This window comes from Jaculus jaculus, chromosome 3, assembly GCF_020740685.1.
Source record: "Jaculus jaculus isolate mJacJac1 chromosome 3, mJacJac1.mat.Y.cur, whole genome shotgun sequence".
NCBI lineage: Eukaryota > Metazoa > Chordata > Mammalia > Rodentia > Dipodidae > Jaculus > Jaculus jaculus.
This window is the reverse complement of record NC_059104.1, coordinates 80702692-80726721: the sequence shown is the minus strand read 5'-3', so window position 1 is coordinate 80726721 and position 24030 is coordinate 80702692. Positions and strand designations below refer to the sequence as shown.

At 48.8% G+C, this 24030-nt stretch overlaps 1 protein-coding gene across 1 annotated transcript; it reads right to left on the bottom strand.

Moving 5' to 3' along the window:
- Positions 1 to 3594: 3594 nt before the first annotated feature.
- On the bottom strand, positions 3595 to 22830 carry Adamts8 (ADAM metallopeptidase with thrombospondin type 1 motif 8). Its single transcript, XM_012950387.2, has 9 exons — positions 22093 to 22830; positions 14788 to 15027; positions 13263 to 13398; positions 12547 to 12714; positions 11341 to 11642; positions 9928 to 10111; positions 7323 to 7495; positions 7059 to 7234; positions 3595 to 4789 (listed from the first exon to the last, which is right to left on the bottom strand). Exons 1-9 carry the CDS (start codon positions 22828 to 22830, stop codon positions 4219 to 4221), a joined length of 2688 nt encoding a protein of 895 aa, XP_012805841.2. The 3' UTR covers positions 3595 to 4218.
- Between the last annotated feature and the right edge of the window lie 1200 nt (positions 22831 to 24030).

Genomic DNA, 24030 nt, shown 5'->3' with positions numbered 1-24030 from the left:
AAGCTCAGTGCTCCTGAGACTTACAAGATGTTTGGAGGGAGGAGTGGTGAGGATTGCGGAAAGCTTTCTTGGTTTTCTCCTTTCCTAGGGCAGTTGTACATCTGCCAGAGGTAGGCTGGGCGGGCAGCTTGCGGGTGGAAAAGTAGCTAGGATGTTCCTGTCTCTCCTCCCTGAGCCCAAGGCCCAGAGGGTAAGTATGTTCTAAGAGAAGCAGGTGGCTTTCTTCCCCACAACCTTGGCTTTGTAGTTATGAATGTACTTGTATATTGGTGTCATGTTTCTCTCCCCAGTACTTGGCTGTGAGAACTCCTTTATCTATTTGAGGGGGTTATTCAGTTGATTAGCACTTGATTTTAAGCAAGGCTGACCTCTTCTTTAATAGAATGTCAGAGACTCTCCCCATCTGATTAAAAAAACCAACCAAAAACACATTTCATGAGCCAGCAAGGCCATTCTATGGTTTAGGTCTTAGAGGACCATAAGGAGCCATACTGGTATAAACACAGCACAGATTCCCAACTCAACTACTGCTACTGCTTCCTCCACACTCCAACTCATAGTTCTTTTGGTGTGTTAGATGATGTAGTTTAGGATATTGTCTTCTAGGCTGGAGAGATGGCTTAGTGGTTAGGGTGTTTGCCTGAGAAGCCAAAGAACCCAGGTTCAATTCCCCATGTAAAGCCAGATGGGAACACAACATGGCACGTGCATCTGGAGTTCATTTGCAGTGGCTGAGGGCTCTGGTGTATTCATTCTCTACATCTGCCTCTGTCTCTCTCAAATAAATAAATAAAAATAAAAAAAGTTAAAAAAGAATATTGTCTTCCTTTCTTCCTTTCTCGTTGTCTCTTCTCTTTTTCTCTCTTCCTTCCCCCCCTTTCTTTCTCTTTTCTTTCTTTCTTCCTTTACTTTCTTTCCTGCTCCTCTTCTTCCTTCCTTTTTTTCCTACCCTCAATGGTGGGGGTTAAGCCCAAGGTGTCACTCATGCTAACCATGCATTCTACTGCCGAGTTGTACTCCCAGTCCCTATAATATTTTCCTTTGTAAGATGAATAAAACCATAGTATTTGTTTCTTTAATGATGGCTCACAATGAACCACAGAATTATCTGCTTACATGATGACTTGTCTCTTTCATGTTGTGTGCAACTTTCTGAAGCTGCCAATCTTAGCTTGAGGACTACAGAGGGAGATGTGCTGTCCTTCTGCTATGGGCCACCAAAGGAGAGCAAACCAGTGCTTACCCCGAGTCACAGGAGTGCTGTCCCTTCTTGCTTCTGCTTTCTGTGCTAGCACTATGGATGGCCTTCAACTGGCTGATAGTTTGATTCATGATAGAGCTGGAAGTTTGGATTGCTTAGGAAATTCCTGCCCCAAATTCACAAAATCTTCTGGTCAGCCAGAGGGGAATAAAGGGCAGAGAAGAAACCCAAGACCCAGATTCACTTATCTTTAATTTTTGAGACAGGATCTCATTATATAGCCCCCGCTGGCCTTGAACTCAAGATCCTCATGCTTCAGCATCCCAAGTGCTGGGTTTACATGTAAGTATGTGTCATTATTCCCAGATTAGGGTTTTGTTGTCTTAAAGATGAAAGATGAGAAAGGAACCTTGATGCTAATATACCACTTATTTTATTTTATTTTTGACAGAGAGTGGGGGGGGGGAGTATGGGTGTTCCAGAGCCTTCAGCTACTGTAAACAAACTCCAGATGCATGCACCACCTTGTGCATCTGGCTTACATGGGTCCTGGGGAATCAAACCTGGGTCCTTTGGCTTTGCAGACAAACACCTTAACCACTAAGCAATCTCTCCAGCCCAATACTGCTTTTGAAATATTTCTTGCAGTCTCCAAATTAATGGCCATGTTAGCTCCTGAGTCAGGGTCTTAGGGACTCCCATGAGAAGGCACCAGTACCAGTTTCTACCAGGAGCAGTTGCTGGAAAATGCAAGCTCCTAGCATAAGAAATGTAGCCTCTTCTTTACTGGGCTAAAACGTTGGCTGTAGTTGGCCAGGGCCAACAACAGTGTGGTCTGCCTCGGCAGCTCTATTTGCTGAGTCCCTGAGCTGCAGCTGTTGAATTTCCAGACACAAACAAGTATGTATTCTGTGAGCCTTGCTGAGCCCACACAGCAAGGGAGAGCCAAGCTGGATTCCATTCTGCTTTGCACATCAGCATCTCTGCTGCCAGCTGAACTCCGGGGTGAAAGCTGTGCCTGGTAATGATGCAGGCAGTTGGGATGGCACAGCTGGCCTGACATGGGCAGTAAAGAGGGTCACACTTGCCTTTGATTCTTTGGGTGAGATTGAGAAATGGAAGGACATGAAGACCTGGAGAAAAACATCCATGAGCCTCAGCAAATGGGCGCAGCAATGAAACTCTGCTTGTACTGGTCGTCAACAACACACCCGTGTGTGCATGCTTGCTTAGGTTAGGTAAGCCTGGCCTCCTACTCACTGCAAGGACTGCACAGACATGGAGAAGCCCTCATCTGTTTGTCGGCTGCCACTATCTAGACACTGGCTATGGGGGATCAGCTGCAATCCCACTGGCCTTACCTTGTGCCCCAAAGTTCTAAAGTCCTCATTTATACCAAGGTTCCATTTAACCTCATGTCTGTCCATGTCCCCATGTGTTGAGAGAAATCTGGAGGCATGGAAAAAGTAAGTCTAAGGTGATTAAAAAACAGGAAGATGAAAACATAGTTATTTCACTCTTATTACTTGAATGTCATTTCTTCCCACCTATTTGTTACAAGGGCTGAGTTGCCATGAACAGGTCTTTGCAGGTTCTACAAAGACAATGCAATATGGGGACAGGATTTCAGAGGCTCTCAGGGAGAGTTCCAGTGCATGCTAAGACGTCATTTTGGGGAAAAAAAAAACAGCTCATTGAGAAGTTGCAAATTGCTTGGAGCAAAAGTTGTGAGATATGGGTGAAATATAGAGGAGGTCAGGCACTGAGCAGGCAGCCGAGGTCATTGGGGTGCTATCACCTACACACAGGGTGAAGATTCCTGGGATCCTAAGAGGCTCCTGTGTCTTTGGCTTAAAAGTCAGCATGGAAGAGTAATGATGGGGAAGTATGCAGAGTGACACAGGATATTTTTTCTCAAGAACAATGTACCCAGAGGCACCACATAACCATCAGGACCTCTGAGTTGGTATTTCCCTCAGCACTGAGGTTCCCAAAGTGTAGTCCCTAAAGCTGCAGCCTCCATACCACAGTTTAGGAATTCATATTTTCATCTGTGTTCATCTGCTTTTGAACCCATTGTATCAAACACTCTGGGGTAGGGTTCACCTAACATGTTGGGCCAAGCCTTCTACCTGGCCTTGATGCCCACTGAAGCAGGTTTGAGAACCACTGGTCTACTTATGCAAATGAACAGTTGCCTGCATGAGCTGGATCCAGCTGTCTCGTTAGAACACAAAGAATATACCTTCATTCTGAAGGTCTGAAAAGATGTAGGCAAGTCATCAGTTGTCTTGTGTGTGCTGGAGGTTAGCTGACCTAGTAATAACCTTCAGCTTTGGTGCTGAGTCTCCTGCCCTTTCCAAGGCAGTAATGAACCAGACTAGACCACTTCATTGGCACAAGATCACACTTTAGTTCAGAGACATGTTTGCATAAATATTTGAAATAGATCCACCCCAGCAGGTGGCAGCCTGAGAACATGTAGCTCTCCACAACTCTGTGATGGATACCACTGCCTTTTAGACAATGGATTTTGCCAGTGAAGAGAGTTATGGTCATTTCCAAAGGCAGCTCAGGGGCAGCAATAAAGCTTGCTTTAATATTCACCACCAACTTGTGGCCCCACACATCTCTTGTACTAATTTTTTCCCCTGTGAGGTAGATTATTTATCAGGGAAACCAAATAGAAAAGACTTTTTTTTTTCATTTGTTAGTCCTTTGCAAAAAAATTGGTTCTAAAATCTTCCATTTGGGTCAAGAAGTGCAGTTTTACCTTTTAACCTATGCCCTCTAAATGAACTCAAACAAGGTTCAGTCCACTAGACAGTCAACTTAAGGATTTATCACCCTATACCCTCTTTATGCCTCCTTATGAATTTAGGCAGCACCCAAAGGGTTGCAGCAATAAGAGGCCGAGTAGGCCATGCCATCTTGATGTAGAGTATCACTGCAGAGTGGACCCTTGTCTATTCCCTAGCAGCCCAGGTCCATGAGCATAAGATGTTACCACCAGAGGATCACAGGGGACAGTGCTGGCTTCCACAGGGCTTGGCATCCTCAGGTTTCAGAGCCTTGTCACAGGTGGAAGAGGCCTGGCCTGAGGGGTCCCTGCATTCCACAGTCCTCCGCTGCCAGCCACCCCCACAAGTGCTGGAACACTCAGACCAGTCCCCTAGCACCCACTGCGCATGGGGGAGTGGCTGAATGATATTGGTAGTTGCTCTCTCTTTGTTGTTCTGCATGCCAAAGTCCATGTTGTTAGGAACAAAGAAGGTATATTTGACTTTGGGGGGAAAGACCTCACCAGGCACAGTCAGGAGCTGAACTGTCAGAGGCTCAGGTAGAGCCCGAAAGCTCTGCAGCCGCTCCAGGGCAGCAATGGAACCACTGTACTTTAGGATGGTCCCCTTCACCAAGATGTCCTGCTCTATGGCAGAGATGGCTAGGTTGCCATTGAGCAGGTACTGCCCGCTGGCTGTCTTCAGTGCCAGGTAGTTGCCATCGTTCCGGACCCCTGGATGGCTCCGTTGTTTCACATCGATGTTTGTGGCACCAGCTGGGATGGTGACAATGTCATTGTAGCCATAACTGTGATAGGGACAGAAAGAATCTGTAAGGCTGATGGCTACCCAGTGCTTTGGAGACTGAAGTGGGTTCTTCAGGTGCTTGGGAATGGGCAGATAAAATCAACTAGAAAAAGAATAAAATGACTGCTCCAAAATTCTATATAAACTAGCTCTTGAGGTGGACAGGGGTCCGGTTTTCCAAGGGCTTTTGCTTTGTGTGGCATGTTGACTATGGATGCTTGGGCTGAGGGGTTTAGGTTGTGCATATTGACAATAGCATAGACAGGAGAGCCCAGAAATACTGAAAAGTTGAGACAACCTGGAGCTTCTTGGCTCAAATCAGATCTCAAATATACTTTAGTTACCTGCAGTGGAAGGAAACTAGGCTTGGCTACTTCCATGCCCAGAGCTCAAACCCATGTGGTAACATGTGAACCCCTACCCTATTCCAGAACCTGACTGGCATGGAGGATTCACACCACCACTTTGAGTCAATCAGCATTTAGTAGTTGATTACAGTGGACTCAGAGAAGGATGGGGGATAAAACCTGTTTCTTTGTAGTTACCTTCTGAGTGTCTCCAGACAGTATGAGCACCAGGGCTTTTAAGATGCTGTTTGGGAAAATGTTTTGAATCTGTTCAAGACACAAGGCTTTCGGTAGTATGGCAAAAATTTAGTTTTTAGTTTTATGGAAGTCTGAGTTACATAGGAAGAAAGGGAAGTGTATTGAGGACAGTCAGGCAGGGTCTTAAGATTTTTTCTAAATGTCCACCTGGGGCCAGTTGCTTATTCTAGGGTTATGAAAGTATCTAAGATCCATATGCTGAGCATTAGGGAGAGTGGCTAAAGGACAGACATAGGATCTGAATAGCTCAAACTCAGAGCGATCCTCCTACCTTTGTCTCCCAAATGTGGGATTAAAGGTGTGCACCACCATACTTGGCACATGGTTTTTTTCTATAACTTTGTTGTTTTTCCTTTTGAGGTAGGGTCTCACTCTAGTCTAGGTTGACCTGGAATTCACTGTTAGTCTCAGGATGGCCTGGAACTCATAGTGATTCTCCTACCTCTGCCTTTCAAGTGCTGGGATTAAAGGCGTGTGCCACCATGTCAGACAATTTTTTCTATAACTTTTGATCTTCAATATGAAGATATTTCTACATTATCTGCTATGGGGTGGATCTATACTTTGAGACTGGTGAGATGAAATATACACATATGTATATATGATCATATATATATGTATTTATATGTGTATATACGCAAATACAAGACATGTTTATGGAAGGGAGAGGATAGTAGAGGAGGGAAGGAGAGAGAGAGAGGGAAATAATATAGAGCAGGCTTCACTAAACAGTAAAGTTCTAGAAAACTAGTTGCTGAGTACTTTACAAAGCTCTGAGGCTTGGTTACTGGAAGGAGGCAGAAATGTTCATGTAGCTGCCAGAAAGTCGTATGTATGTGCTTGATTCCAGAGTGGCAGAGTATGGCACAAACAAAACACCTGACCTTGCCCTTACTCTCCAGGAAGTGAAATGAATGGCAGTGTTTAAAAAACCTGGCCTGGCTTTCACAAGGGTCTACGTTTAATCAACAGCATTGAAGAAACGAAAGAGAAACCCAGGTTTCTCTTCCTGATCGTTACTAACTCTTAGTGTGACCTTAGAAGAGCTATTTAGTCTTCTTTTGTGCTGTGTTTCTTCATGTATAACATGGGGAATAACAGTTTTGGTCTTGCCTACTTCCTGGATTTATTTTAAGAATCGAAAGAAAGCAGCTTATAAAATACCAGGAGCTCTAAAGCATGTGGGACACTGAGAAATGAGAAGTACCCTGAGTCCTTATATCCACTAGGCTGCTGAAGCCACCTGTGACACCTTTTCTGGTAAAGGCCCATCTGTAGGAAGGACAGGGTTCACTGGCTTTAGGGTGAGTTGTTCTTCCTATAACCAGCCTAGAGGGGGCTGTTTTCTGACCAATGCCTGTGTTACTCAATATAATTCTCCTGCCGATTGACTCAGGGCTAACACATCCCCATCCATGTGGTCTCTGGTTCTAATAAAACAATGGCTGCCCTGGGTTACATCCCGTGTTAGGGAATTCTCATGGTGACTCTGAGATACAGAGAGGTGATCACTGACATTCTAGAGAGAAACAGAGGCTTGAAGTATAAATAAGACTCATCTGAGTTCTAGAACTATTAAGTAGCAGTTGCACTTCAAATTGTGAGCCATTAGAGTTCAAAGCCCCTTATAGTCTTCTCCCAAGATACAACTACTGGAATACTCACCTGGAAGGAGTGAAGGAGCCAGAAACCTTCCTGCAGGAGGTTCCTTTGCCACCACACACCCCACATTTGTCCAGCTTCTTAGGAGAGTCTACCATGTGGTCACAGCCAGCCTTGACACATTGGCCCCGGACGCAGATTGACAGGGTCTCTGGTCCACACAGAGTTCCATCAATCACCTGAGAGGTAAGAGAGGGTATATGGAGCTCCAAAGCACCCCACAGGCAGAGTGGAGAAAGGTGGCCTTCTTCCCACCTCTGGTCTCACCTTGGCTTCAAACACTTTGAACTCGCTCCTCCCCCGGGCTCTGCAAAACAACTTGCATCGGTCCCGGGGGGATACCCCTGAATATTTGGGGACCCACTGCAGGAAATTACCATCCAGGTCAGTGTGATTGTAGGCATTATATTTCTCACATTGCTGCTCCCTGAAGCTTTTTCCTGAAAAGAGTAAGAAATAGCATGGAGCTTATACACCTGGTGAAGAAGGTTCTTGCTGCAGAAAGGGCGGGATTCAAAGTTCCTTTTGTCATGTAGGCTTTGGACTCAACCCTAAGGACACAGGCCCAGTGTTCCTAGACACACCTGGGTGCAGGTACAAACCTTCCCCAAAGGGCCAAGGGAAGGAGTCATCTAGCCTTATGCTGGGCTTTCTGCAACAAATATCTTTTCCATTTAGGAATGACATTCTGGTTGTTTCCTTGCATGCATATATGTGTGCCTGTGGGCGTGTGTGTGTGTGTGTGTGTGTGTGTGTGTGTTTAGAATATGTGTGGTGTGCCAATGTGCACACCCACGTGAGTGTGTGTTGAGGCCAGAGGAGAGAGATGGGTGTCCTCTTATTGCTCACTGGTGTGTGAGACAGGATCTCTGCCTCAACCTGATGCTGTGCATGAGCAGCCACATTTGTGCATTGCTTTCTTTTATCTTTATCTTTTTTTCAAATTTTGAGTCAGGGTCTTACTCTAGTCCAGTCTGGCCTGGAACTCATTCCATAGCCCAGGAAGACCTCAAACTGATGAAGATGCTCTTATCTCAGCCTCCTAAGTGTTGGGATTAAATGCACGAGTCACCATGTGGCTACATTTGTTCTTTTCATTTTTTTGAGGTAAGGTCTCACTCTAGCATAGGCTGACGTGGAGTTCACTATGTTCACTGACCTTGAACTCATAGTGATCTGCCTACCTCTGCCTCCCAAGTGCTGGGATTAAAGGCATGCACCTCACATTCAGCATATTTGTTCATTTCTATCTGCTATTTCTAATCTGTCATCCTCTAGTGGATTCAGGGAAATTTGTGATTTAAAATACCTGCATGCTATTCTCATAATCCCAAGTCTCCCTGGGAACCCAGTGCCTAGCCTCCTACATGCACTGTCTCTACAGAATCCACTGAGATAAGAAGTGGGTATTTCTACAGTACAATCCTGAGATTAGACCTATTCTTCCTACCATGCTACTCTGCCCTTGCAGTGCATCAGCATGGCTTGTCAGGGCTTCTAAACACAGACACATTACTCCAGCATAGTCAGTACAGCTGAGGGGATCTTTATACAAACTTGGGAAAGCTTCCAGGTGACCTGGCCAATCCCCATATGTTCTCTTTGCCTTTAAGGATCTTTGTCGTCTGGTCTTGGCATGCTGTTTAATTCTGTTTGATTCCATCCTATCCACCTGCCCCATCCTAACACATTCACTCCTACCTCAGCCACCATCTTGTCCATTGGGCCCTGCTTGTTCCAAACTCCTCGAGGAATTTCATACTTGCCAAAGCTTTTGCTTTCTTTGAGCACCTCACAAGCCTAGGGTCTGTATCTTGGAAATTAAGCCTTAATTGTGTAAAGGAGTTTGGATCATGAATTAGATTGCAAACTCCTTGAGGTTAGAGACTATGTCTTGTGAATTGTTTAGATCTTTTATATCATTTATGATAGTTCTGGACACTCAGAAGAACTGATAAATACTTGACTGAAGTGGCTGATCTTGGTGTATAGGAAATCATGACCTCATCTATCACCCAGGCTTACCTGGACTCTTCCTACCCCAGCATATCTCAGCCCACATTCCAGGCAAACTCTCACAATTTCAAAGTAAAGTTTCTAGAGCCTCATGACGTTGCTGATTCTTCCCATTTAGGAAAAACTGCAGAACATATAGATTTTCTTGCAGACACCAGCCCAGTGCCAGGGCATCTTGGCATTTGGAATTCTCCTAAAGCCTGGCTTGTCTTTTCATGCTTCCAGTATTTCCAGGAGCTGCCCAAAATGGAACTCGATGGGATAGTGAGGAAAAACTTCTGGTCCCCTTTATAAGTTTGCTACTTCCAGTTTCCACCTCTGAGTTAATGTGTATGTCTTCTACCTTCCTGGGAAAGTTCTGTTAGGCAGTTGCCATGGCCCCAAGGAGAGATGGGCGACTCTCCTCAGAAGGAATGTGCACAGGAACACACTTAGAAATCCTCCCTCCTGCCTGGGCTGAATGTTGGCTAAAGAGACCTTGGAGGTTTGGCTCTGACACTGGCTTTGGAAAAGGCTTCCACACTGCATGCAGACGAAGGTTCAGATGCTTCCAGGAGGATTATTATCCTAGATGCCAATCCTGCATGCCCCCCCCCCCCCCCGCAGAGATAGCTTTAGTTGGGAGTGACAAGCACTAGATCCATAGCTCAGAAGACTAGGATGAGGTCAGTTTCCCTTCTTAATGTTGCCAGCCTCTCCCAATAGTGAGAGCTGTCCTGGGTCCCTGAGGGCTGCCCCCTCGCTTGATGCCTTGCAGAGCCCATTTCTGTCCAACTCTGTACCTAGGAAGACCACCCTTCCCCTTCTCTGGCAATCTGTTGCACCAAGCACAGCAGATGCCCTGATGGGGAATTACCATTCGGGGGGCATTCCTCCATGTGGCATGATTGGTACTTGGCTCTTCTACCCAGGCAATATCTTCCTCCATTCTGAGGCTCGGGATTCTTGCACTCACGATGGGAAAACTGTATTCCTCCTCCACAGGTGCGGGAACATTCTCCCCAGGGTCCCCATGGGCTCCAACCTCCATCTATCACAGCCTGCAACACACAATAGCACTGAGTCAGCAGCAAAAAGGAGAGAATTCATCTATCTGTGCCACATGGTGGCTATGGGGCATGACTTCCTCATTTATTTATTTTTATCTGAGTGTGTGACAGTGTTGCCTACTTGGCTGCAGCCTAGTGAGCACAAAGGCTGTGCTGAGCTCGTTCACTACAACTGCTTAGTGTGTACAATAGCACCTTGTGCCAGCCAGGTGCTCAAAACAGCAGCTTCTAAGTAAAGGAAAGGTTTTTAAAATGGGTTTAAGGTTGTTTCTGATACAGTCATTCTCCATTTGGGGCCTATGATGTTCTGTGAATCCACCATGGGTTTGTGGCACTCTCTCACTGTAGTTAGCTTAGTGCTGCCTCTGCAAATGTGTAGATAGGTCCTTCTCCTCTCCCTCAATACCATAGGAAGAGGATGATAATAAGAGTGGAAGGCAACAGAGCCAGAATATGTGAATGCTGCACCAGTCCATGCTTCAAATGAGAGTGTGCAGCTTTCACAGCCTAAGGAGGCCCCTGAGCCTCAGTCTAAAAGGCATGCCACTGAGGATAGTCCTTGGAGTATGCCTGTGCCACCGTGGAGATTCAGCACTGGGCAGAGGCCAGGCTGTGAAACTCATCGGATGGTATTTCATCATGATGGCTCTGTAACTTGCAGTAAGAGAAATGTGATCAGCCTTGCTATTTGGAAGTGTTCAGAGAAGGGCAAAGAATGAGTCACTTAAAAACTCTCATTGGCATTGCCTTGGTTTTTCATGCAAGACTCCTCTGTACTGGGCCAAGTTTTTTCTGCCTGGACAGAGGTCCATTCCTCCTCTTGGAGTATAAAATTCCTACAGTTACTCTTATTCTCTGATCTCTAATTAGAAACTTAGCTCAAACATGGTAGGCTATGAATACATTTCACTCAGTCCTTGATGAAATGTTATTATCCAATGTCACTCTATTTATAGTGGATTCATAAAGGCTCCTTTTTATTGAGTGCCCACTTTCCAGTCTTCACACCTCTTATCAATCTGCGTGAGTTCTCAAACCACCCTAAAGTAGCACCAAGGTTGGGCATTGCCAAAATGCTGGGAGAACTGGCAGCATCCCACTGACTACAAGGACAGCCTCTCAATCTTAGTTCTTGGCTTTCAAGTGTGATGCCCCACACCCGTGCAGCAAACAGCTCTCTCCTGCTCCTGTTTCCTCTCATGTCTCTCTGCTTCTCTCACCTTGGGCTTCTCCACTTCTTCTGTGGGAAGACAGCTGCCATCTAAACAGAGGTGTCCGGGCCCACAGGGTGTGCCATCAGCCCAGGGCAGGCTGCCATTTTTTGTGTGGCAGATGGGCTCATCGCTATCTGTGCGGCACCAGAGCTGGGCACAGATGTCCTGCACAGAAGTGTTGGGGCAGTGGCGGAAACCAGGACCAAAGATCTGTTTGCACTGCTGGTCCAACTCATAGAGGTTGTGGTGGCCAGGCAGGTCTGTGGGGAGTGGCAGAGCTGAGGTGGGGGCATCTAGGAGACAATCTCCTGAGAACAGAGGAAGTAGAGGTGTCAGAATGAGGGCATGCTTCCCTCTCCATTCTCCCTAGTCTCTCGTGCTAAGATCCATTTCCATATGACATGGTGTAGCATCTAGGCATCCCAGTTTCCTTGTCCTCAGTTAGACATCAACACACAGCCCTCTACATAAAACTCATTTAATTCTGCTCAGCAGTGGTTTCTTTAGGGTGGACTTTCTTTTGCTGTCCAGAACACCTGAGATGCATGCCCCATGACACTCAGTGTCAACCTAGTGATTATCAGCTACATGTACTGTTAAGTCACATCATAATATATTGGGAGATGTTACTTTTCACTTTACAGCCATGACATGCAGAAATAGCCCAAGAACTGGCACTTGCACAGTCTCCAACTTTTGCATAAGCTACACTCTCTGCCTCTTTCAATGAGAAGAGTTGAGAATACACTGCTTCAGAGCCTTGTTCAACAATTCAAACTTAAGTAGGCACCCACCCTAGCTTCTTGCTCTCGTGTGACCTCCTCTCAGTCTGACATTTCTGAGCTGCCATATGGCCCATCACCCCAGCCTGGAACATTCTCTTCTTTGCTCCTTCAGAAGACATCTTTCCATTCCTCTAAGTTCTGCCTAAACTGACCTCTTCCAGATGAATTCCTCCCGCTTTGTACTGAATAAATCTAAGCTAGCTCAAAGCTCAGACGCAGGAAGACGGGGCAAGGATGAGCACTCCAGGAGGATGCTTAGCATGCCTTTGGAGAATGACATGCCTCTGAAGTCTCTCCCCACCCTCCAGGCTTTGTGAACAAGCACAGCTGCAGGGAGTCCCCGAGGCAGGTCAGGTGCCAGCAGACTTCAAGGAGGCTCCACAGCAGCTGAATGGGGAGAGGAAGTGGGGAGCCGAGTAGGGCTTACCGTGGCCATCATCCAGGAGCTCAGTGAGGTACATGGCACTGCAGGGAGACCAGGGCAGGGACTTGTTCACATGCACGAAGAGCGGCGCCATCATGTGGTGCTTTCCCATGGACCCGAAGAGCCGTGCACAAGGCTTAGAGTCATCATGAGGCATGCTGAGAACGTGCCCTGGGGAGCAGAAAGATGTGCTCCATCTCAGCTGCCCCCTTTCTAGTTGCCCTGTTCTGCCTCAGGGAGAAGGGCTTTGCTGTGCCATTCCATCACTAGTCCTCACTCACACCACCACCCAGACTCCCGGAAAACTTTGTTTTGTGCCTCCTCATGGGCTTCCACCTTCCAAGAAACCTTATCAGGTGACAAAGGACCAATAGGGACTCCAGTATTTTCTAGCATGTCTGTCACTCATATTCACCTCTATTATTGTCTACCTAGCATAGAACACTTCATAACCCATCTCCCTCCAAAGCCTTGGTGCTCAGCTTGTTATGATGCCATAGTAACTGAGCACATGCTGTATGTTTTGGCCTTCTCCAGATAGCTCTGCTGATGGCCTAGAATGCTGTTTTACTGCTTTGGTCTTGTGCTTAAGGTGGGAATGGAGTTAACAATATCAAGCCCAGCAGCTATCTATATAAATCCGCACTCTGGCAATGGCTAAGTGTCAAGCTGCCTCTTTTCCTGATGTGTGAAGTCAGCTCTGGAACAGCAAATCTTACCCAACTCATGGGCCAATGTGTAAGCTGCTTGTAGTCCCTCATCTTTGATCACGGAACAGCTCTTGCTGGGGTCACAGATGGTGCCAATGTCCGCCATCCCCAGAGTGTCACACTGTCCTTCCTTCCCGCAGAAGTTCTGTTGGGTGGAGAGAACCTGCTAGTGAGAGTGCGGGGGGGCAGGCAGCCACCATGGGGAACATAGGGAGGTTCCAGTGTACACAGGTCATGTCCCCCACTGAGCTTTCTTTGAGACAATGCATACTGGAGCAAGTAATACCTGTGCTTACTGAGCTTCCTAAAGCTTCCTTAGCATGGGAAGCAGCCCTAGGGTTCAATCCATTTGGACCTCTTAGCTGGTGGTTCTGCACTACTGGTTCTTTCTGTCTTGGTTGTGGTCCAGTTAGTTCCCCCATCCCTGTCTAACTTAGAGAGTGATCCATAAAATATAATATTGTTGAAAGAACATATGTCACACAAATATATATATATATATATATATATATATATATATATATAAAACACATATAAATATTATATTTAAACCCATATATCACAATAGAATATATACCTATGTACACATACACATATATGTACACACATCTATGTATCTTTATCTACCTATATATTCATTTCCATCTATCTATCATCTATCTATCTACCAAGCTGCCAAGAGGTGTCTTTGTTTTTTTTTTTTTTCAAGGTAGTGTTTTGTTCTGGCCCAGGCTGACCTGGAATTCACTATGTAGTCTCAGACTCATGGTGATCTTCCTACCTCTGCCTCTCGAGTGCTGGCATTAAAGGCATGCACCATCATGCCCGGCAAGAGGCATTTCTGAGTAACAGAAATTCTGTGTTCTCATAGGCCAGTCATGCCATTCTGAGTGGTTGGCCTGGCTGGGACTTCAAAGGCCTTCTTTGGAAGGCAGAATGACAAAATGCTTCATAGACCTGCAGCAAGACTGCCTGGACTCAATTATGGGCATGGCTCTGTGTGATCTCTCTGTGCCTCATTTTTCTCAAAATGGTGATAACACCACTTCTACCTGTGGGTTGTTGAGAGGGCTGAAGAGGTGAATATGACCATGTTTACTGGCCTCCATGACAGCTATTTGATTAAATCATACCAAAGAAGTGGATAGCGCTTCTGCTGTGTGGAGGACACTGAGGGACCAACTCTTTACCTGTCTTATGCTTAACAAGGACTAGAGACACAACTTTTTTCCCACTTCCAATCTCAGACCTCTCACAGGGCAGCTTGAGCCTGTTTCCTTTTGTTATGACCTCAGCAGACAGCTGGTCACAAAACTTTGGAAAAGAGCCCTTACAAGATTTCTCGCCTTCCCTTGAAAAGGCCCCACACTTGTCCTCATGACCTCTTCCTCCTCATTCCATCAGAAGGCCTCCAGGGTCCAGCTGGGGCCAGCAGGGGAGATAGTCCTCACGTTTGGGCAGGCCTCCCTTTGATCCACCCATTCTGTCTCCTGTCCCTCCCACCCCCCCGGGGCTTCAGAGCCAGCTTGCACACCTGTCTGGTGAGCAGGATGGCTGTGTCGTAATGCTCCGGGTGGCGGTCGCTGGGTTTGTTGAAGTGTCGCTGCCAGCTGCAGAAGTTGCGCAGTGTGAGTCCACCATTGTCTGACACCTCAGGGCCCCATCCTTCCTCTTCCACTATCAGCACCTTTACCACCATGAGGTTGATGGAATTCCTGATGCTTGGATGCTTGTAGATGCGGGCTGCCACAGACATCACGGTGAGGATGTGGTTCTGCCGGGAAGGAGGAATCATGCAGAGTAAAGTGATCTCTGTCCAAGCCCTTGCTGCCCACCACCACCACCTCTTGTTAGGAGACACTTTCATGTGTTCCAAGTTCAAAAGTGAACATTGGATAGGTAGCATCTTGCTGAGTACTGGCAAAAGGCTTAAAGGGCTTGGTGTTATATCCCAAGAGAAAAAAAACAAAACAAAACCCAAGGGCTGGTCGCTGGCTCAAGGTTGCAAAGCTGACTGTATAGCTTGTGCATTGCACACCCAGACCAGCTCCTGGGGTGATCTAAGTCCAGGTGATTAAACTTCAATGAAATTAGAATGGATCGTTCTTCTTTCACACCAGCCATATTTGGCACATGGCTGCTATATTAGAGCTGTAAACAGAAATTTGGTTGAGCTGCATAGCTTATTCTGCTTTGATCTGAACACCAACCATGTCCTTCTGAGTACCCCCATCCTCTTTGGCTTTTTCTCAGAGGCAATGAGGGTTCCAGGTTAGTGGGATTTCCACCCAAATGTCTGCTGGGGTAACGTCTACTTTTCAGGATGGGGATTGTAGTCAGAACAGCTACTCTGTCCTAGCCATTTGACACGGGCCACCTCATTAACTTCGCACAATAATTCTACCAATCAGGCATTGCAGTTCCTATTTCATGAACGAGGGAGTGGAAGGTCACTCAAGTTCATTAACTTGTTAAAGGTCACACTGCTCTTAAAGCTGTCATGCCAGCCTAGGAGTCTGAGGTTCACACTCCTTAATTTTCTCAGAGTTTAGCTTACTGGTTTCTGCTTAGACAATCCCAAAAGGGTTTATTTCCTTCTGCTTGGGGCTTGAGAGAAGCCAGAGGGCCTAATGAGACTCATGTGTGGAGGTTCCCACCTGCTTTCAGTTCCAACCCGGCCAATTGAAGGGCCTATGTCATTGCTTGGCCACTGGCCTATCCTTGGCTTGCCAAATGCTCCCCTGCTGGATTCTAAGGCTTTGAGAGGAGGCCAGATGGGAGCTCACTCTTCTGCCTTGGGACCTCTTGGACTATTTTACATAGTGACAAAGGGGCAGAGGCAGTCATGGTTTGAGCCCATGGTGTGGCCAGCTGAACAGCTGCTTGTTTGCTCTGCCTCTCTGCTCCTGGAATTCCACCTCAGCTCCTCTCTCTCTATTCTCTTGTCTGCAAAGTGGGCGGGAAGAAAGGTTAGTGAGGGACATTCCGCTGGGAGAAGGCACATGTGGGAGTTTCAGACATATCCCCTTATTTGTGAATGGGACCTTTCTGCTCATCTCATAGGCAATGGGCCAGGTATTTCGTTAGTCTTACAACCAGGGGTTGGCAGGTGTCTAAGCACAGGTTACTCAGCCTGGCCTGCCATGCACTCCAGCTTGTTGAGGCTGATGTAAACATCTTATCGGCAAAGCTGAAACTTGGCATTAGCACTCAGAGTTGGATTCCTGAGGAAAAAAAGCAATCACATCATTATGCAACCGGTAGTGAGCCCTGAGGAATGGGAACTTGTGAGGCAAATTCCTAGCCAGGTTTTCACTGCATCCAAAGGGCAGAGTCTCCTGGTCTCTCCAGGAGGGGCCAGAGGTTGTCAGGCAGGAATTTCTTATAAGGTAATCTGCAACTGTCCTCCAGAGATATCTTCCTATTGAGTCCCAGTTCCACACTTTGAAAAACTGGGAACCATAAAGTCTTCAAAGATAGCACAAAGCCAAGATGCCACCTTCTAAATGTTGGGCCAAGGCAGCTTAGCATGAAGAACTGGAAGACTTAGGGTCTCAGAATGGTCGGTGTACCCAAGTTGACCAGTCCAAACCAGATGGAGGCAGAGTGACAGACCAGTGGCCCCTCAGGGAAAATCCATGAGAATTTGTATAAATGACTGCCTGAAGGGAGTCTTCATCTGTAGAATGTAGGGAGCTCACAGGAGCCTCCACTCCAGATTCTGAGCTGCTGTCAGACTTAGCTATTGTCTCAGAAGCTATTGTGCCTCCATGTGATGGCTGGCTGTGAAGACATCTGAAGTTGTTCTTGATAACTGGCTATCTCAGAAGAAAACATGCATGGTAAGAGGTCACATAGAATCTGTGGGTATTCCTTTCAGAACCCCTGTTTTGTACAGTTGGTCTTTGGTCTCTCTGAGAAGTATGGTCATCCCCACCATCTTCCATGTCCAGTCCTGATGTGGTGGAGCTTCCCATCGCAGTGCATTTCACAGCTCTCCGTGGACAAGGACCACTGAGCCTGGGCTGTGTGTGCCATCTGGAGCCTGTGAGTCTCTGATTCGCCATCCATTCTGAGGGCCTGAAGGGCAGATCTGACCTACAGGAAGCAGACTCAGGAGCCAGTCAAGAAAAGGTCAGATAGCTTGTTCCACCACCTGGGAGCTATTTATACATCCATGCTCATCATCCAAGTGTAACTGTGAGCTGAAGAATGGGAATGGGAATGAGATCCTGTTCCCCATGGACTAGGGGCTGTAGCATGGCAGGCAACCACCCAAATCACCTCAGGGTGGTTGGAACTCATGATCATCCATACAGCCAAGGATGGCCAACCAACTCATGTCCTGATCTCGTGCCCTGAACTATCTTTAGGGAAAGGTGAAATTTGAGGGAAGGGGCGTGTCCTCCTTTGTTGGGTACCCCCTGGAATTCTTTGAGTTAGAAATAAGAATATCCCTACCACCTAGGGATCCTGGGCCTATGGTAGCCAAAACCTTCCTTTGGGAACTTTGTTGGGGGCTGAGCCTGGCCTGGGCACTTCCCAAAGCTCCTCGTTCTGACTGGAATGTCACCTGTTGCACTTCGCTCATTTGCTTTCACAGTATGGATCCCAAAGCTTCCCCATGCATCACACTTGGGGAGGCCAGGAGAAGACTGGCAATGGGCAACTCAGCTAGTTCCTGGGGTAGCCCTAGGGCTTGGTACAGTGCTGGGGAGGAGGTGAGGGAGAAACAAAGGAAGAGGAAAGAGGGAGACTGGCTTGGCCACTTTCATCTCGCCTTGTTCTCCAAACAGCAAAAAGGGACGCCACTTCTCCAGAGCAACCTTTAGGTAGAACTACCGCAAGACAACCTTAATCCCTCAGACCTGGAACAATCTGCAGAGGAAAGTCTCTTCCATGTGGAGGCTTACAAGCAATGGTTGGCACCTCAAGAATATGGCCACGACATCAGACCTGCACTGACAACTGCTCTCTATCACCAAAGGCAACTCTAGTCATAGCCGTGCCTTGCTGAGTACCGACAGTGTACCAGGCCTTGAGCCAGGCGCTTTCCATGTTCTGTTAGTCTCAAGACGATGCTATGGCTTAGGTATGACCATTCCTGTTTTACTGGAAAAGAAATCAAGGAACCCAGAAATAGGTAATTTTAGATATTTCTCTCTCCCTCTTAGGTCTATACTCTTGGTCACCACACTTCCAGCAGTCTTTGATGCTATGAGAAGTTCAGTGTAGCCCAAACAAACTTTACACATGCAAGCAAACAAGGCTGCCTCTGTCATTATCCACACCTTTGGAGATTTGCATATTTTAGGAAACACTAAGTATTTTTGGTCATTCTGACTGCCGCAGATGCAAGGAATGGAAAGGACCCATCAATTTGAAAGTGGATGGGATGAGCATAATGGATGCATGCAAAATACTTGTCTTTCACTCCTAAAAACTGGAATAGCTCCAGAGCTGGTGAAGATGTATATCTCCCAGACCAGATGCCCTTGACATCAAAGATGTCACAACAGGTATGAGTGGCACTGTGCTAGGTGAACCCGGTTATAGGATTATTGTAGTACTAGGGCTTGTGGGAAACATTTGCCCCCTCAGGACAGAGGCAAGGGGAAATGAGATGGCCATGCCAGCCCTTCCCTGAGATCAGCCCCCAGGAGCCTGATGACTGAGCATGGCAGTCTGCTTACAGGCCCTTCCTGCTAGGGAGATCCAGAAGCTCTGCTGACTGCTGAGAGGCTTCTCAGCCAGCCGCGCACTCTGACCTGTTGCAGGTTCACCAAGGAGACAATTAATTCATCTGGACATGGACAATGTTAATGGACTCTCCTGAGGTGGTCCCTCCTTTCAGAAAGTCTCCGTTGTCTGAACTCCTTGACTCTGAGACCAAATAGAAAGGTGTGAGGCAGGAGCCTCTCTTATGAAGGGATTAAGTGAACTCAGTTGCACAGAGTTCTGGAAAATGTCATTGTCACTTAACAGTGATACCAGCCTTTTATTTGAAGGCAAAAGTGGTTTCTTCTTATATTCTTTGCCCTTGGGCAGGACACCAAGGACGCTGTTTTAAGGAGCCATGGCGCAACACAGATAGGTGTGAGTGGGTGAAAGTCACAGGTCCTCCTCATGAAACGTTGCATGGCACAGTGACAGACAATGCTAGTCTTATGCTCAGGAGTCCTGGGCAAAACCCCAGTCTACCATTTACTAGCATGACCTTGGGAGAGTCACAAGTCCTCTGTGAGCTGTGTGTTGTTCTGCCTTCTTGCAAGCACCACTGAGGTCACGCATGTAACGCTATCCTGTCAATGGAACATACTAAGAAGGACAACACCTTTCCTGAAGATGGGCTTGGCATGAAGCAGCCACACAAACACTTAGACCAGAATTGATTACCTGGTTCAGGTGCTCCTTAGAGGGCCAGGGGTTCTCTTCTTTTTCTTCATCATCATCTTCTTCACCACCACCCCAACTGCTATACTAAGATACTCCAACATGCCCACAAGTGTGAATGAAATTGTCAGGCCATTCCTTGAAAGTTAGGTGTCAAAGGCTGGATTCTATCTGGGGAAGCTTGGTATAAGTAAGCCAGGTCTTGAGTGACTAGGACTTGATTTTCACTATTCTCTTGGCTGAGTTCAAAGGACCCATTTTAGGAGGCCCCAGAGAAGACTGAGTTGAGAATTTCAGGTCCAATTAGAGGATCCCAGTGGAAGGTTATAGAAACAGCTATGTCTTAGCCCCTTCTCCACCTCAGCAGGTAAGAATGAGAGTGCAGGTGGGCCAGGACATTATGAGAACAAGGTGGAGGGAGCTGGGCAAGTCTGGTTAACCAAAGTCTTCTTTTTCAGTCTAAGACCTAGTAGACTCACTAGGGAGGGAACTCAGCTTTCATGGTACCTGACATCTATTCTTGTGTCCTCTCCAGAGCCAAGTTGGCTGGCTGGGCGTGGAGGTGCCTGGGGGTAGTTATGAATTGTCAGGAAAGCTGTGCATGTAGAAGGGCAAGCATGAACACCACTGTCCTGCTTTTGTGACAAAGAAAGCCAACTAAGATGACCAACAAAACTGGACTCAAGCAGCAGGAGCATGGCCTGGGACAGAACAAGCTGTCTTGTTTCAGGGGCTTGGGAACCCTGCAGCTGCCTGGGCTGCCTTGGCACAGTTGCAGTTTCTAGAGATGCCAAGTAGGTCCTTGAAGGAAATGCTAAGCACCTTCGGTGTCTAGGTGTTGGGGAGAACATTTTGGCTCTAAAGTCTAAATTGTCCCACTGCTTACCCATGCTCTCATTGGCTTTTTTACACTGTTGGTTCCCATGCAGACATCAGAGACAGGTCTACTCAGTGGGTTTCTAATGAATATATCTCAGCTTGCTCCTGGAGGAGCTCTGGAGCTGGCCATGGTGGTTCTAATGACAAGTGGCAGCCCTCTTCTCGTCCCTCTCCTATACCTTCTCTGCAGCTTGCTGGGGGAAAGGAGTCGGAAAAGGTGGCTGGCATCTCCCCCTGGTCTCAGGGCAGGCAGAGAAACAAATATGAAATCAGCACCAACCCAAACCCCCAGGAACTGACTGTGCTGATGGCTTGGAGTTGCTTTGTGGTACTCTGGGAAGAGCCAACACTACAAACTAGAAAAGCAGTCACGTGGACCTCTCACTCACTGCCCTTCTCATTCTCTCCATCTATTTTTCACTGGATCTTTCTTTCTCATCCTACACATGAGAACCAAGGCTGACTGCCTTCTTGTCTGGCCATTCTGCAAAGGCAATGCTCATGCCTTTGGTGACCCCAACAGTCAGGCCCAGGCTGAGCTGAGCCTAGGATGGAGTTCCTGGCCAAGGATGTCATCACTACGAAAGTGTTAACTGAGTTGCTGTGGTGCCAGGATCTGTTTCAGGGAACTACGGTCACTGGGCAAGTCCACGCTTCTAGAGCTGGTTTTATGCTCCCAGCAGGAAGACAGAACTCTTACCACACCTTCTGGGAATGGGGCTTAGGGATATACAAACACCTCTTGCTGAGTCAGCAACACCTTTGCATCTAGTTAGAAACCCTCTGCTACAAGCAATGTTTTCTGGACCGTTTTGCTGCTTCAGGTCATTTGAAAGCTGTCTTGACAGAGGGCAGCTGGGTGGATCTGGCTCAACTTTGTCTCTCCAGAGGCAACTAACTGCAAGAGTTCATCCTCACCCTTGTTCCCTCTCTTCCTGAAACTACAGTTGGCTGGGCTGAGCCCCCAGGCAGAAATTTTGCTCTCCTCCCTTCTTTTGCTGGATGCTGGCATTGCCAAGTTCTGCCAGGGCTGAGCGCCAGGTTGGCAAGGTAATCCGTGCCCCTTGATCAGAACCAGCTGGGCATACAGAAGTTGGGCGGCCTTCTTTTAAGTTCAATTCCCTTCAATGCCCTTTATTTAAGGCAACCTCCGCTTGGTACCCAAAGGGAGTCCAACAGACACCGTGGCCCCTCCCAGCTGCCTTTCCTTGGGAGCTTCTGAGGGCCGGGGACAGTACAGAGCTGAGGAAGGGGGGGTGTTGAGGTGGGGTAGTGTTGATGGAGGGCTCTTTCCAAAATGTGCAATTTTCATTTCTGGTGGGAGAAGCAGGTGCCTGGGACTTGTGCAGCCTCGGGATGCTTGCTCCAGTGAAACACTGGAAAGGACTGGGCGAGAGGGGGTGGTCTGCGGGGGCGGGGGGGGGGGGGAGCAAGAGGCCTGGGTGGCAAGATTAAGGAGTTACAGTTCTTCCCAGGGAGGAGAAAGTCTAGTTTGAGGTTGGGCTAGGGAGCGTGGAGGGACTGGGGAGGGTACAGCTGAGAGACCTTGGGAGGCTCTGAGTCCTACCTGCAGGTCGGCCCCATAGAAGGCTGCCATGGACGCGTCGGCCACCAGAAGCGTCTCCACGAAGCGGGCCTCGGACACGAACCGTTTGGTCCTGGTCGTGGCGGTCAAGGGCGATGGCAGTTCGCTGACGTCTTCTGCCTCTCTGGGTTCCTCGTCTTCGTCGTCGCCCGTCTCCTGGCCCTCTCCCATCTCCCCCTCCCACTCGAGTCCTTGAGGGGGGCGGCGGGCTTCGGTGGTGGCGAGCTCGGGGTCCCCGCGGCGTGGCCCGGGCCCCCAGCGCTGCAGGCGATGCGGTTGGTCCAGGGCGTCCCCGGCGCCCTGAGGCTGGATGGTGAACTCCTCCCCGGCCAGCAGGAAGGAGCCGCTGAGCCCCCGGCACAGGCTGACGGCCGCCAGCGACCCGGGCTCCCCGTTCACCGTGCCCGAGAAGAAGCAGCCGCGCAGTCCGCGCTCACCCCCGGCCGCCACCCCCGAGCCCCCAAGGCGCTCGATCTTAAACCCGGGCGCCAGGAAGCTGGCGTCGGGCGCCAGGCGCAGCTCGAAGCCCCGGCCGAAGGCGGACAGGTGGAAGGCGAGCTCGCTCCCGCTGCCTGGCAACCGCGTGGGCACCACGAGCTCCGAGGCCTGTCCCCCGGTGCCCGGGCCGGCCGGGGCGCCGCAGGCACGCGGCGGCGGCGGCGGCAGCAGCAGCAGCAGCAGGAGAGGCGGCCACCGGGAGGCGGCGGGCGCGCGGAGCATGGGGGCTTCGGCGGCGGAGCGCGGGCCCAGGGAAGAAGTCCGCCCGGGCGCGGGCAGGTGCGGGCAGCCCGGGCACCGCCCGGCAGCTCTCTCCAGGAAAGGGATCCAGCCGACGCGAGGGCGGCTCAGCGGCGGTCCCCTGGCGGCCCCTGCGCGGCGCGCAGCCCGCTCCTCCCGCGCCCGCCTGCCGAGCGAGCCAAGCGCCTGCCAGCGAGCGAGCGAGCAGCTGGCGCCCCGGCCGGCCGCGTGCGCCGGTCCTCCGCCCCCGACCCGGCCCGGCGCGGCGCAGCAGCCTGCGGCCTCCTCCTCCTCGCTGCCCGCCTGGGAAGCACCGAGTGGGCTGCAGAGCCCTTCGTATTTATACTTCCTTCCCGGCTTTGACATAAGAGGTTTATTTTTGATCTCTCACTATTCCCGTTTCCTCTCCCCCGGGGGAGGGGCGGGGGGAGAGGAGAGAAGGAGAAGACGGAGGGAGGGAAGGAAGGAGGAGGGAAACAGAAAAGAGAGAGGACAGAGGAGGGAAAAAAATTGGATGAAATGTAAAACCAATCAGGAGTCAGCGAGCCCCCTCCCTCCTCAGTCAGATGTCAACTTCAAACTTCTCCCTTTCTCAGGGACCCACGTTAACTCCTGTCATGCTGGGCAGCCCCTGCAGGCGAAGTCCCTGGGGAAACCCTAGCCTCTCTGTCCCCTGGGGCCAGGTGACTGAGGCATCATAAACGGCCTGTGCACTGGTCTCAGCTAGTGTTCAGATCCCTCACCGTGTCAGGAGATAGGTCTTTGGAGAAGATTCCAGAGCCAATTGAATGATGAGGCACAAGAGGGAGGTGGGAAGGGTCACATCAAAATTGTGCTTTCCGCACCAATCACCGCATAACATTAAGAAGTACACCTGGTCAAGGATGTATAACGGGGTCTCACTCTAGCCCAGGCTGACCTGGAATTCATGGTGACCTTCCAACCTCTGTTTCCTGAGCGCTGGGATTAAAGACGCATAGCACCCAGCTGCAAGGATTCTTAATTGCTCCTGTCCAAGGGTAGTGGGGCAAAACCTAGTCCAATAGGAAGTTACCAGCCCGGAGGTAACGTGGATTCACCTCAAAGGGCAGGGTCGCATTTCCCCAGGAGACAAGCAAGTCTCCAGTCCTGTCTTCTGCGGTACAGTTCTGCCAGCTTCTTTGGGAACTTTAGGAGAGGTGG